Below are 14,603 nucleotides of genomic sequence, written 5' to 3' on the forward strand. Positions count from 1 at the left end.
TCTAGGTTATTAGTTAATGAAAGAATCTAGGGTAGAAGAACATTTTAATTATCTCTTTTGGGAAAACAGTTTGATTAATTGCTATCTCTGCTTTAATTTGTGTCACATTGGTTTCAGAGTAAAATTATGATTTTTTTTTTAAAAATAAACATTCAGTTCATGGTCTTCTATTTAGTAGCAGCTTTTGAAAGCCATCAGACAAAAATGAATTTCCCAATTAGTCACATTGAAACCTTCCTTCTGAGATTAGTGTCTCAAATTGTGGTTATGATTGATATTTCAGTACAACTGCAAAGATTAATTTAAAAGAATGTTCATCTTCCTCTCTAGTCTCTAGGAGACCAAAGGCACACCAATCATAGGTCAGTTGATACTTTGTTGTAGTCACTCCACGGAAACTGATGAACCTCTCTAACTAAATGTGCTTTAGTTGAAAACCGGTTGTGTCCACAGGGCTGCGGTGGCCGTTGAGCCTCAGCAGCACCTAAGCAGAACAGAAAACAGATGAGGTTACTGTACTCAGTAAGCAGAGCTCAAGATACTAATTCTGGATAATACTTCCCTTGAAGAACCTTGGTATATATGTTATGTGTTTGGTTCTTGGGCTATTGGCGATGGCCTAGCTGTTTAAATGGTAAATTAGACCGCCTGCTGGTAAATTCAAGACATTCTTCTTTGTGGCCGTAAATAGTGGAAGCAAATAGCGATTGCTGATAAATTTGTCTTAGGCTTTATCCAAATGGGTAAAAATGGAGTCCATGCAATTGCTAATACATCCTGCTGTACCTGAATTAATGTGTTGGGATAAGGGGACAAGTCATTGCAGAAGCGTCAGGAGAAAGGCACCTACTTTTCTCAAAATACCGTGATTTATGGGGTTCGTTCACCTGCCTGTGTCTGGGATTCTGTTAAGTCTGGTTGCGACTAATACCACAGGTTGACCTTATCCTGTTTCTTGGAGTCCTGTTGAGAGTTACCTTAATTAAACTGTATTGGGAAATTTGAACATATTTGGTTTCAACCCCTGTCAGATTGGCTATGAAACGGCATATTCTTGGGTAAATTGTCCAGAAGCCAAGCCCACATAGAAATGAAGGGTGGATGTAGACAGACAATTCTTCATGCGTTTCTTATGTTTCTGTCTTTTATTTATTTTTACTTTTTAATGTTTATTTATTTTTGAGAGAGAAAGATGGACTGTAAGCGGGGGAGGGCAGAGAGAGAGGGAGACAGAATCCAAAGCATCCAGGCTCTGAGCTGTCAGCATAGAGCCTGATACAGGACTTGAACTCATGAAGCATGAGATCATGACCTGAGCCAAAGTTGGACGCTTAACCGACTGAGTCACCCAGGTGCCTCTCTTTCTGACTCTCTATTAAGCAGACACCCTTCATTCCAGAATATTGTGTAAGCATGTTTATGTATGAAATAACTTTGGAAAATAGAAATGATGTCTTTCTTTGAGGGGAGGAAAGTTTTGTTTTACTGTGCAACTTATTAAAGATAATTTCTCCCTTCGGGGAATATTTTAAGCAGGCTTCTTTACATTACACAACACTATACAAAACCCTGAGTTCAGGGTTTCTCGGCGGTGACATAATCTTGCTTCGTGTCCACCATCAACCTGGGCTTCTCTACAACATCCGCTTGAGACTTTGGGGGACAAGGGTAACAGATACAAACATGGAACTCATGGAGCTTGCTGAGTCATGAGTAATAAAGTCCTCTGTCACTTTGGTGTCTTGGGTCTTGTGCCAGAATCTGTGAACTATAGAAGACTAACTTGTTGGCTAGAAGTGGGACAAAATTTCACACCCTTGACATTCTTTGACAGTTCTATAGCTCTATTCAAGGGTAGCCATATAAGACACTGGAGAAGCGAAACACCCTGTAAGAACTTAATTCCAAGCAATGCACTTGGTTGTTGACTTTCCCCACAGAAGGGATATCCAGAAGTATGACTGTACTTCATGAGTAGGGGCTAACAGTTTGGCTTGAGGATCAGGGATTTGGAAGTAAGAAAATAAAAACTTCACACAAGTAGTTCTAGATAAGCAATATGGGGAGAGATTTTTCTGAATGTACCGATGCGGGGAGGTATATATGTTCATGGAATAGTCACTTAAGTTACTTTTACCAGAGAAGCTGCTTCATAGTCAAGCAACTGTAAACATAATACTGAGCATGTAGTCCATTGTTATACTGAGCCCCTTGCATCCTGATGCGATGCGCTCTTAAATAAGGTAGCCGTGGCAGGATGGATGGTGGTCATTCTTTGGCTCAGTAAAAGACCCTGTAATCTCTTTGGCTGATTCCTGTACATGCACCACTCGGTGCCCAACCTGTCAATAGTAGAGAATAAACTCTGTGTCCAGTTTGACAATGTCCACAGAGGAGCCAGCCAGGCTTCTAGCGGCAAACTTGTTCTATTAGCCACTTCAAACATAGAAGAAACAACAGTGTGTCATCACCAGAATGGACCCTTATTGTGATTAGGGATTTCCCTTTCCTGCTCGCCATGCTTCTGATAAAACAGGCAAGTTAGGGGAGTGTTGTCTTCACTGTTAAAATATTCTGAGCAACATGGCTTCTGAGCAAGAAGTTTACTTTATAAAAAATGAAGCATGAAATAAATTCACGAGCATGAAATTTGCTTGTCTTCCTCGACGTACTGCATGTGACAAAATTTTGCAATGGCCTGTTGCCGACTGACTAAAAGTGGCAGCTGTGTGTAACTTTAATGCGTAATTTTTCTCTTGGCCAGAATACAGAGGTCTCCAAATCAGAAGGTCATTAATAAAGTTTTCTCTTCCCACTCTTAAAATGAATAAACTTCCATCAAAGTGTTTGTATTATTGGCACAAAGTGAGAGTTTTATAAGATTTACAAAGAATCTGAAACTGAAACACCAAAATGAGAAATGTGTTAAAAGATACCAATCAACTAAAGACTAAAATTAAATAATAAATTCTGAGGTCTTATTTTCATTTTAACTTTTTATTTTGACATAATTTCAGAATTACAGAAAAGATGCTTACATTTTACGAAGAATTCCTGTACATGCTTGACCCAGATTTCCCCAAATGTTAACATTTTACCACACTTTTTATTCTTAACTGTTTAATAACCAGTTGAAGACGTAATGCTTCATTTTCATATTTACTTATCTGTCTATATTTACTAAAAGCAGGGGTATTCTTAAATGACGACAGTCCTATTATAAAAATAGGCAAGTTAACATTGGCACAGCATTACTATTTAAACCACAGACCTTATTCTGCTCTGAAGGACTTGTCTCATTTGCAAAAATTTGAGTTTGCTCTTTTAGTCTTTTTTAAATTATTTTTTATGCTTTTATTTTATTTTTGAGAGACAGAGTGAGTGGGGGGGGGGGCAGAGAGAGAGGGAGATACAGAATCTGAAGCAGGCTCCAGGCTCTAAGTTGTCAGCACAGAGCCTGACTCAGGGATCGAACTCAGGAATGGTGAGATCATGATCTTAGCTGAAGTCAGACTTAACTGACTTAGCTGCCCAGTCCTCCCCTCTCTTTTAGTCTCTTTGTTAGGTGTTCCACCAGCATTGATGTCATTGTCCCTGTAAGGTCATCAGAACCAACAATTTTTTTCAGATTCATCTTACTGGGAGTACGTGTGTGTGTGCATGCATGTGCATGTACATGTGTGTGTGTGTGTGTGTGTGTGTGTGCATGCATGTGCACGTACGTGTGTGTGTGCGTGTGTATTTTTTAGGCAATGTTAATAACTTTAATTGCTTTAGTGATCTGAAATAGATGCGGTTTTTACCAATGCCATGAGTTGGAGTGTTCCTCTATGGAAAAATTCCTCTATGGAAAAGAAATTTATTTTCAATGATCTATGGAACAAAATTTAACCCACTATTTGCAATTGAATTTATTTTATTTTCTTATCTTTAAATAATTTCAGGAGTCATAATTTTCATAATAATAGAAAATAAAATCAGAAAATTACCGTACACTCTGTATCGATAGGAAAGCATGTTACTAATAGTATGCTAATGCAGAACACCCAAGAACTGTTTTTTTTAACGTTGTTTCTTTTGTTTTTGTTTTTGTTTTGCATCCCGACTCTGAGGGCTTTCAGTTAGACCATAGGTCTTTTATTTTATAGTAAAGCAAACCTTTTCTATAATTCTCTTCAAAGCATTTTGACTTCCTGGTTCCTCAGGCTATATATTAAAGGATTCATCATGGGGATTACCACAATATAGAAAACAGAAGCTATTTTGTCAGTATCCAGAGAATGGCTTGTTTTGGCTGCATATACATGAAGACCATAAAATATGGTGATGAAGTCAGGTGGGAGGCAAAAGTAGAAAATGCCTTTTGTCCGCCTTCAGCTGAATTAATCCTCAGAATGGCAAACAGAATGAATATGCAGGAGATGAGGACGATAAAGAGAGAGAAAAGGGTATTGAAACCAGCAAGTGTGAACAATATCAGTTCTTTGATATCTTTATAATGGGTTTTACGGCAGGCCAGACCAACCAGGGAACATCATCATAGTAGAAGTGATTTATTATGTTTGAATTACAGAAAGGTAAGTAGAATGTTAGAATTGTCTGTAGGAGTCCCACAGAAAAGCCATACAATTGTGTACTGACCACCATTTGAATACAGACCCTTCTGTTCATGATAATGGTATAGAGTAAAGGTTTAGAAATGGCTACATACCTATCATACGCCATGATTGAGAGCATATACACTTCACAGACCACAAACATGATAAAGCAACACAACTGAGTGGCACAAGCAGGTAAGGATATTCTCTTAATTTCTTGGAGGAAGTTCACCAGGGTGTTAGGGGTGACAGAGGAGGTGTAGCAAAAAGCAACAAAAGCTAGATTGCTGAGAAAAGAATACATGGGTGTGTGAAGCTGAGAACGGATATAAATTAGCATAATTAACCCAAGATTACCTATGACACTAATTAAGTAGATCACTAGCAAGATCCCGAAAAGAAGGGCTTGAAGCTCTGGACTTTGTGTGAGTCCCAAGAGGATGAATTCAGTCACTTCCGAATTATTGCTTTCAGCCATGGAATACTTGTAGAAGCATTTCATATTCTTATCTGTGGAGCATTCATGCTGGATAATCTTCCACTTCTTGCATTAAGAACTTAACTCATACTTATTTTATGGTGACCGGATTGGAAAGATAATCCTCACTGGTCCTGTGGGCCATTCTCAGGTTTCAATACCACCTGTTTTTAACTTCAACAGATTTGCTCCAGGCAGAAATTCTAACATGTTTAGTGATGTAGGGAATTGTTGAAGACGAATGTCTTGAATTAAAATGTGGAATCTCATATACAATGAAAACCCAGTATTATAGGCATATCGTTTTATCAACGATAAAAGAAATGGGGGCACATTTCAGAGTAATATATTAAGATTAAATACTAAACATTTCAACTCCACTGAGAAAACAATTATAAATCTGACTAGACATTATTCTTAGTGTACTAGCCAATGCAACAAAGGAAGGGGTAAAAATATTACTTATAAAGTACATGATATTGTATCTGTACCAGTTCAGTGGAAATAGATATTTATTATGATTGTGGAAAAGTCTTCTGTTATAAATATAATGAAAATGATGCTATAATAAAAAATGTAACTTTCAATAAATGTGAAAATATAGTTTTTAAGATTTCATTTTAAATAATAAATTTAAAACCTAGTGTTTAATTTAATATTTAACTTCGCACAGTGTTGGCCCTATATGTTCCTGTTGTTTACGTTTGAGCTCAATAAATTCATAGTTTCACATATTTATTAGTTGAATGGTATTTGGGAAAGGAGAAAAGCCTTACAAGTTAATTCAGATATGTAATGCATGGTGGGTAACCCATAAATCTACTAAATAAAGCTATAAGAACAGTCTGGAGTTTTCTTTCTTTCTTCCTTTCTTTCGTTTTCTTTCTTCCTTTCTTTCTTCCTTCCTTCCTTCCTTCCTTTCTTTCTTTCTTTCTTTCTTTCTTTCTCTCTTTCTTTCTTTCTGTCTTTCTTTCTTTCTTTCTTTCTTTCTTTCTTTCTTTCTTTCTTCCTTTGATAGAGTGTGAGCAGGGGACACACACACACACACACACACACAGACACACAGAGAAAGAGAGAGAAAAAGAATCCCAAGTAGGCTCTGTACCTCCAATGTAAAGCCCAACTGTGGGGCTCGAGCTCACAAACCATGAGATCCGTGACCTGAGCTAAAATTGGTCATATGCTTAACCAACAGAGCCGCTCAGGTGCCCCTGGACATTTCTTTAAAGTGTAATGAAGACTTATTTATCCCTACAAATAGTAAACTGTGTTATAAGCTATGGAATGTAAAATAGAGTGGGACTCTGCCAGACCAGTGAATGTTTGTCAACTGGCGTTCAAAAAGTATTGATTTATAGCATCTGTTGTTTTTCTGATTTCTGCGGTATAAATATTCCGACTATTGCTGACTTCAGGCTACAAAGTTAAAGTCACGGAACCTGGAGTTGGGAAATAAATTCAGATTACAGCTTTTGCAAGCTGTTAAGAGAGAGTGGTAGTTATACAAAAATAAGTTGGTATTATAAGCAAAATCATAGAAAATATCATTTAATAAAACACATGCATATTATACCATATGCTAAAGAAATACTCAAATCAATGATGAGTCTCTTTTCATAATGCATTTCTATCTATAAGTGTCACTTACACTCATATGCTTATATTAATTTCAAAGAGAAAAAGTTCATTTTACCAAATATGAAAGAATCAGCCAGCAATAAATTGTTCGTTTGGTTGACCAAATTAAAAGATGATACTATCCGCAGTTGGTAAAGATGTGAGCAAACAAATATAGCCTTGCACAACCAAGGGAGGTGAAATTTGTGTTCATCTTTCTAGAAGGTAGTGTAATAGTAAGCATCAAAATTGTTTACATTAGTCCTGCCGTTGATTGATACAATGGTTTTAGTGCTAGGCAATTAGTGGAATAATAAAAGTATGCAAGTATATGAATGGTTTCATTTTTACTTCCCAAAACATTAAAGTTGTCAATACTCTGATAGTTACTGCACATCTCAGTAAAATATTAGGTAGCCATTCAAAAGTTGAAACAAGCCTGGATTTGTTATTTTTTTTTAATTTTTTTAACATTTATTCATTTTTGAGAGACAGAGGGTCAGTGTGGGAGGGGCAGAGAGAGGGAGACACAGAATCCAAAACAGGATCCAGGCTCTGAGCTGTCAGCACAGAGCCCGATGCGGGGCTCAAACCCACCGACTGTGAGTGAGATCAGGACCTGAGCTGAAGTCAGACGTTCAACGGACTGAGCCACTCAGGCGCCCCCTGTGATATTGACAAATGTTCACAATCCAGGATGTTAAAAAAGGGCAGCGGGCTAAACAGGTTATATAGTCATAGTGATTTCTGTAGACACACATCACATTATGACCTACAGATCCTTCACACACGGAGGAAAACCATGCAAACCATAGATATCGCAATGTTAACAGTAGTTATATCTGTGAGATGGTATTGTGGCCTTTTTTTCCTTCCTATTCATTTTGACCATCCTTTACATTGCGCACTATACACTCCTTCATTAAACTTGATTTCAATTTCAAATGTACGTTTCCGTTTTACCATGCATTCCATGTTTCTAAGGACTGACAACTTATTTTTTCATATTAGTTATTCTTGTAATTTGTGTTTATCTGGTGCCCATTTGGATGTGTGAAGTGTTTCTAATCATTTACCACTATAAATACCTTCATAATCCCACATTTTTTGGGAAAATATTTCATTATAATATGTTGCCACTGTGGAATAATTTGTTAACAAATTAAAAACACTTCTCCTCAAAGAGGACAAAACTAATTTACAAAATAATCAAATTCTAAGTGAAAATCATATTTTTCCTCGTATTAAAATTATATGACAAATCTTCACTTTTAATCTGAAGTTCTTAAATTTCACTTTATATAGTTTTCTGAATGTTTAACATTTTAAAATGAAGAGTAGGAGATCTAAATATTGTCAGTTTAAAAAAGGTTTTCATTCTGAATTTTTTTTTATCCTTTGCCTTTTAAAATCCTATGGTAATAGATTGATTCATCAATACTTTTTTCATCTTCTTAACTGCTGAGGAAACTGAGGCATATGTAAGCATACTAAATTGTCTAAGATCTTTTCATTCAGCAAATGTTAGACCCACTATTCACATTCGGGCTTGTAGACTACAAAGAATCCATGTTTGTTTTGTTTTGTTTTGTTTTTTGTTTGGTTCTGTTTTAGTATACTCTACACCCAACATGGGGATCCGAACTCACGACCATGAGATTAAGAGTCACATGCTCTACTGACTGAGCTAGTTAGCTCCCTCAATCCATGCTTTTTAATAGCACAGTGGTGGCACAGTGAACCCACCAGCTTGCCAAGGCAGGAGATTGTGAAGTCAAAGATGTTAATGATAGGCTTTTGGTATATAGAATATGGACTCACAATCTGCTGCAGGAGTTTTGTAAAAAAAAACAAAAAAAAAAAAAACAAAAACAGGGAGCCACTGAAATGTTCAAATAGTAGATGAATGTGTTTCATGAAAAGATAAGGAAGAAACTTTTGAGAACCTTGGATCAGAGTAGCCCTGTATCTCTATGATCCATCAAAATGTATAGTAAGATCAAAAGTGAACCCTGACCTAAGGCAAGTTTAAATATGATCTTCTCTCTCTAGCTCTTAATAACATCCTAGTTTTTTGTCATTAAGCATTTCTATGACCCCTAGACTGAAAAAAATTATTAAATGATATGCATGAGTGGCAAACTAAAAATCATTCTCTATGTCATTAAACATTATAAAATTATTGTCGCATTTATTTGAAACAGATGCATGCATATCTATATCTATATCTATTGTATATTATATGTAATATCTGTATATAGATATTATATAATCTATACATCTGTATCTATATCTATGTATCTACATCACAGTTATCAGTTGTGTGTGGTAATCCTTATCTATATATTGCCCCCTCAAATTCATCAGTACAGCTGGAACTAGAACTCAGGTCTTTAGGTTCATAGAAGGAAGATATACAAGTACCCATTATTGACGGTTACCCTTTCCATGTTGTTTAATCCTTAAGAAGACTCCAAAATGAGTATCATTGTCCTCATTTAATTGATAAGCTAGTGAAAGCCCACACACAGGCTACATTGTCCAATGGGTTCCTTTTGTTTTAAGCTATACCTTGATTAATAAGGATCAACTTACTGAAGGTTTGCCCACTATGAATCATATGATCCTTGCTACTGGCCAAATGTTTATGATGTTTCCATTATTTTAAGTATATTTATATGGAATGGATGATGCCCTTGGGATGCTATCCCTGAACTGCCTAATTATTATTATTTTTTAATTTAGATAATTGGAAAAAATATAGTGAGCTCTCATAGGCTTAAAAAAAAGCAGTTTACTGCTCTTTACAAAAAGAGTCTTTTAGGACCAAGCCAGGTTTACAGGTCAGTAGAAAGTTGTGTTAAATCAGTCACAAAGTAAAGTTAGGATGTAGTACTATTCTTTTTAATAAATGCAGTATGCTAAATTATAATATGGAACAGCTTTATAATGTCATATTTTTTCTAAGAAATTAGCAAGTCAGAAAAAGAATATTTATACCATGTATCTTTGCTTTTTATGTGGGATACTGGTAATGTAGCCAGAGATTTCTGAACTGGGAATTTCCGAGAGGTGAAAAGTCTGAACTTTTGTCCATGTTCTTCCTGCAACTAGTTATGTAGATAATTAGAGGCTTTTTCATTTATTTGAGAATTGAGAAAATCAGTACTTCACTATGGACCAAAAATTAATTAGTCTTAATACATTTTCCATTAAAAAATGAGAATGGCTATAAATTCTTACAGTTGTTTTCACATCTAAAATCTCATTTTAAGTGAAAATATTTTGAAAATTTCATTCTACAGTGAACACATATGCAGAAGTTGCATATTAAAAACAGACATTCTGATAGTTTTTAAAGAGCAGACCACGAAGAAAAGCCTGTTTAGATTTACTCAAGTTACTTCCTTAATTTAATGAACACAAAGCCTGGTTTCTATTGACAATGACTTTCTTCAGAGCATCTTTCACCTCCTTGTTCCTAAGGCTGTAGATCAAAGGGTTCAACATAGGAATGATCACTGTATAGAAGACTGAGGCCATCTTATCCGTGTCTAGGGAATGGTTTGAGCTTGGCTGTAAGTACATAAAGATAAGGGTCCCATAGAATATGGTGACCGCCAGCATGTGAGAGCCACATGTGGAGAAAGCCTTGCGCCTGCCCTCAGCTGAGCGCATCCTCAGGATGGCAGAAATAATGTACGTGTAGGAGACAAAGACGACCAGAAGGGAAGAAATGAACATGATCCCAGCACAGACAAAGATCCATAGCTGTTTGGAGTGAGTGTCTGAGCAGGTTAGCCTGAGGAGAGGCATGTCATCACAATAGAAATGATTGATGACATTGGAGTGGCAATAGGAGAGGCGAAAGGTGAGGATAGTATGAAATAATGCAACCAGGAAGCTATAGCTGTAGGGAACAACCACAAGCTGAATGCAGATTCCTGGGGACATGACAACCAGGTAGAGGAGAGGGTTACAAATGGCCACGTATCTGTCATAGGCCATGGAAGCCAGTAGCAAGCATTCAGCGGTCATGAAGGCCAGGAAACAGCCTAATTGAGCAGCACATGCATTGAAGGAGATAACATTTTGTTTGTACAAGAAATTCCCAAGCATTTTGGGTGTAATGGCAGAAGAGTAGCAAAAGTCAACAAACGCCAGGTTGCTAAGAAAGAAGTACATCGGTGTATTGAGTCTTGAGTCTGTTCTAATGACTAGGATCAAGCCGAGGTTACCAACTACTGTGAAGAGGTAGATAGATAAGAAAACCACAAAGAAGGGCGTCTTTAATTCCTTTCGATCTGTGAGGCCCATGAGAATAAAATCCTTTACGTGGGTGCAATTTATCTGAGCCATATCTTTCCAAGGCTTCTGCATAGGAAAGCAGAGAAAAGAGTTAAATTCAAGTTGCTGCTCCTATGAGTAGTAATTTTATACTTTACTGTCTTGTGAAGAGGTTTAGTTGCCAAAATAGTGATTGTTAGCATATTGTGATTCTGGGAATGAGATGGAGAACAGAAAGAAATATATGCGGGAAAGGCATATTTCACTTCTCTCAAATCCATTGTCTATAGAAAGATGGGACCCATGGAATAGTCCACATTGTTGTCCCAAAGCTGACAGAAAACTAGTTTGTATTTTTTATCTTACTTTAATAATTTGTCACTTAAAGTCCCTTCTAGGTTGCAGAATAATCTTCATAGTTATATTAACAATTCAAATACTAAAAATGGGTAGAGAGGGTACAATAAGATGTTTATTGGTCTCATTTGATCTTGCTAGACCTTTATGTAAAAACCATATTGTAATGCCCACTTTACACACGAGGAAGAGGAAACTGAAATAGTAACACCTGAAACAAAAGCAGATGACTGGTCTGAGTACAGGTAGTTTGGTTTCACACTCATATGTTTTTAACTCAGGAGACCATATCTCATCATTTTCAAATTTTGCTTTCTATCATACTGCCCACACATCATTATCTCTGAAACATGAACCTACATGATCCAAGGGAATGAACCCTCACGAATTTTACAATATATTAAGAATGAAAATAAACTGATATTTGCTTTCCAAGAGATTTGAAAATGTATGTCTCTTTATAAGTCAATTTATGTTTCTTTCAATTCTTTTTACCTCTTATTAAGGAAATATCAATTTAAATTGTGCTTTTATATTCATCCTCATTTTCTTACTTTAGGTTGGATATTTATTTTTCTTATTCATTTTGAGTGACTTTCCTAATTGAACTATTGAACATCCAAATATAATTTATGGAAATCTATTTTAGGAAAGCATAAGAATTATAGAACTGTGTTCATACTGTTAATATTAAATGTCATCTCTCTTCTCCTTTTCTTCTCCCTCTTTCTCTCCCTCTCTCTCTGACTGTCTCTCACTCTCCCTGTCTCCCTCTTTCTCTCTCCTTCTATATCTCTGTCTCATGTTTATACCTGAGAAATGAAAACAAATCTTTCTTAGATAAACTCATACAAACTGCTTTATACACTCTGGAAATTAAACAGGGAATAAATATACAAATCTAATAAAAACTTATGTTTCTTCAAATCTTGTCCAGAGTTTACTAATAGCTCTTTTGTAGCTCTTACAACTATTATTCAACTTATCCAAAAACGCATTTTAGTTATTTTTTGTTTGTTTCAATCAGTATGCTTATTGGGAAACACTGTGTGGTAAGTAAAAACTTTTAAGAAATACTTATTTACTTTAATTTTATCATAAATAAATTGTATATTCCTTTCTAAAACATTAATATTCATGGGGTTTTAATGTCTAATTACAGCAAGATGGAAATTGAGATAAATAAGAATTAGCAACCCATCTATTACAGATATCTAATTTTCATATTAAAAATGAAAGTCAATCTAAGTAAAATGTTTTTTTAAAAGGAGAAAGGAACGAGAAAGGGAAAATAATGGGGTGCCTGGAGGCTCAGTTGATTGAGTTTCCAACTCTTGATTTTGGCTCAGGTCATGATCCCAGCATTGTGGATTGAGCTCTGAGTTGGGCTCCATGCTCAGTGCTTAAGATTCATTCTCTCTCTCTCTCTTCCTCTGCCCCTCTCCCCCCCCACACTCTAAAAAGAGGGGGGGGAGGCAATAAAATAAAATTTTTATTTATTGGTCTGCTCATAAAAGATCTTTCTGTAGACTATTAGCTTTCAGACTCAACTTTTTTGTGTCACAAACCACAGAAATAAATAGTTATTACATGATGGCAATGAAATTAATAAATATATCCAGAATGATACTCTCATTACCCGGCATGCACTTACCTTGCATGTTCTTTTGTGTTCGAATAGAAACTGTTCTACATATCAGATGAAGAGTTAATACCCAAAATCTATAAAGAACTTCTCAAACTCAACACCCGAAAAACAAAGAATCTGGTGAAGAAATGGGCAAAAGACATGAATAGACACTTCACCAAAGAAGACATCCAGATGGCCAACTGACACGTGAGAAAATGCTCCGCATCACTCATCATCAGGGAAATACAAATCAAAACCACAATGGGATACCACCTCACACCTGTCAGAATGGCTAACATTAACAACTCAGGCAACAATAGATGTTGGTGAGGATGTGGAGAAAGAGGATCTCTTTTGAATTGCTGGTGGGAATGCAAGCTGGTGCAGCCACTCTGGAAAACAGGATGGAGGTTCCTCAAAAAACTAAAAATAGAACTACCCTATGACCCCGCAATTGCACTATTAGGCATTTATCCACAAGATACAGGTGTGCTGTTTCGAAGGGGCACATGCACCCAATGTTTATTGCAGCACTATCAATAATAACCAAAGTATGGAAAGAGCCCAAATGTCTATTGATGGATGAATGGATAAAGAAGATGTGGTATATATATACAATGGAGTATCACTCGGCAATCAAAAAGAATGAAATCTTGCCATTTGCAACTATGTGGATGGAACTAGAGGGTATTATGCTAAGTGAAATTAGTCAGTCAGAGAAAGACAAATATCATACGACTACACTCATATGAGTACTTTAAGACACAGAACACATGAACATAAGGGAAGGGAAGCAAAAATAATGTAAAAACAGGGAGGAGGACAAAACATAAGAGACTCTTAAATATGGAGAACAAACAGAGGGTTACTGGAGGGGTTGTGGGAGGGGGGGATGGGCTAAATGGGTAAGGGACATTAACGAATATACTCCTGAAATCATTGCTGCACTATATGCTAACTAATTTGGATGTAAATTAAAAAAAAAATAGAAAAATATATAACTACAAAAATATTTTAAACAAAGAATCTGTTTTAATTAATTGAAATATTACGGTTAAGATTCTAAAAATGGAATCATGATCTACTTACTAGTAGTTACAACACAGTTCCAAAAGCTACACGCTAGCATAACACACACCATCACCAATCTCACTATTCTGAGTAGATGAGCAACTTACCTGTAAACAGATCTAAGTAACACCTCCCATCCTGATCAATAAGCAAGACTGTGCACATTCCACCCTTTTCTTGGTTATGTCCAACTGCTACTCCCTTAGGAGCCTATCTCAATTAACTCATTCACTCTTTCAATAATATATATTGAGAGCCATTCATTTCCAAGCACTACTGTCTGAAAACAGAGCAGCCAAAGAATAGGCAGTAGACTAGACTGGAAAGAAAGCTTTACCTCAATTTCCTTTATTTTTCTGGTCTCTTTTCTTCTCAATTGTTTTGCTTCACTACAACACACAAAATTCTGACATTTGTACAGACAAACCATTTTACTTTGTATTAAAAGTAAAGCATGAATTATATTTAAAAGTATATGTAAACTTTTATAATCTCATCCCTTAATATTTTTATAATCTCAATTCCATTCAATTCTCTCTACCAGCAGTGGACATCCATTGGTCCA

At 36.1% G+C, this 14,603-nt stretch overlaps 1 protein-coding gene and 1 pseudogene across 1 annotated transcript; both read right to left on the reverse strand.

Annotated features, from left to right (window-relative positions):
• Nucleotides 1-4,137: 4,137 nt before the first annotated feature.
• On the reverse strand, nt 4,138-5,085 carry LOC132662531 (olfactory receptor 5AL1-like; annotated as a pseudogene).
• Nucleotides 5,086-10,101: 5,016 nt separating this feature from the next.
• LOC132662530 (olfactory receptor 8U9) lies at nt 10,102-11,052 on the reverse strand. Its single transcript, XM_060607987.3, has one exon. It carries the CDS (start codon nt 11,050-11,052, stop codon nt 10,102-10,104), a length of 951 nt encoding a protein of 316 aa, XP_060463970.1.
• Between the last annotated feature and the right edge of the window lie 3,551 nt (nt 11,053-14,603).

Source organism: Panthera onca, chromosome D1, assembly GCF_046562875.1.
Source record: "Panthera onca isolate mPanOnc1 chromosome D1, mPanOnc1 haplotype 2, whole genome shotgun sequence".
In the NCBI taxonomy this organism is placed as follows: Eukaryota; Metazoa; Chordata; class Mammalia; order Carnivora; family Felidae; genus Panthera; species Panthera onca.

What these genes read in the sequence shown, in the direction of transcription:
- LOC132662530 (XM_060607987.3), bottom strand. Translation starts at nt 11,052, where the DNA reads ATGGCTCAGATAAATTGCACCCACGTAAAGGATTTTATTCTCATGGGC.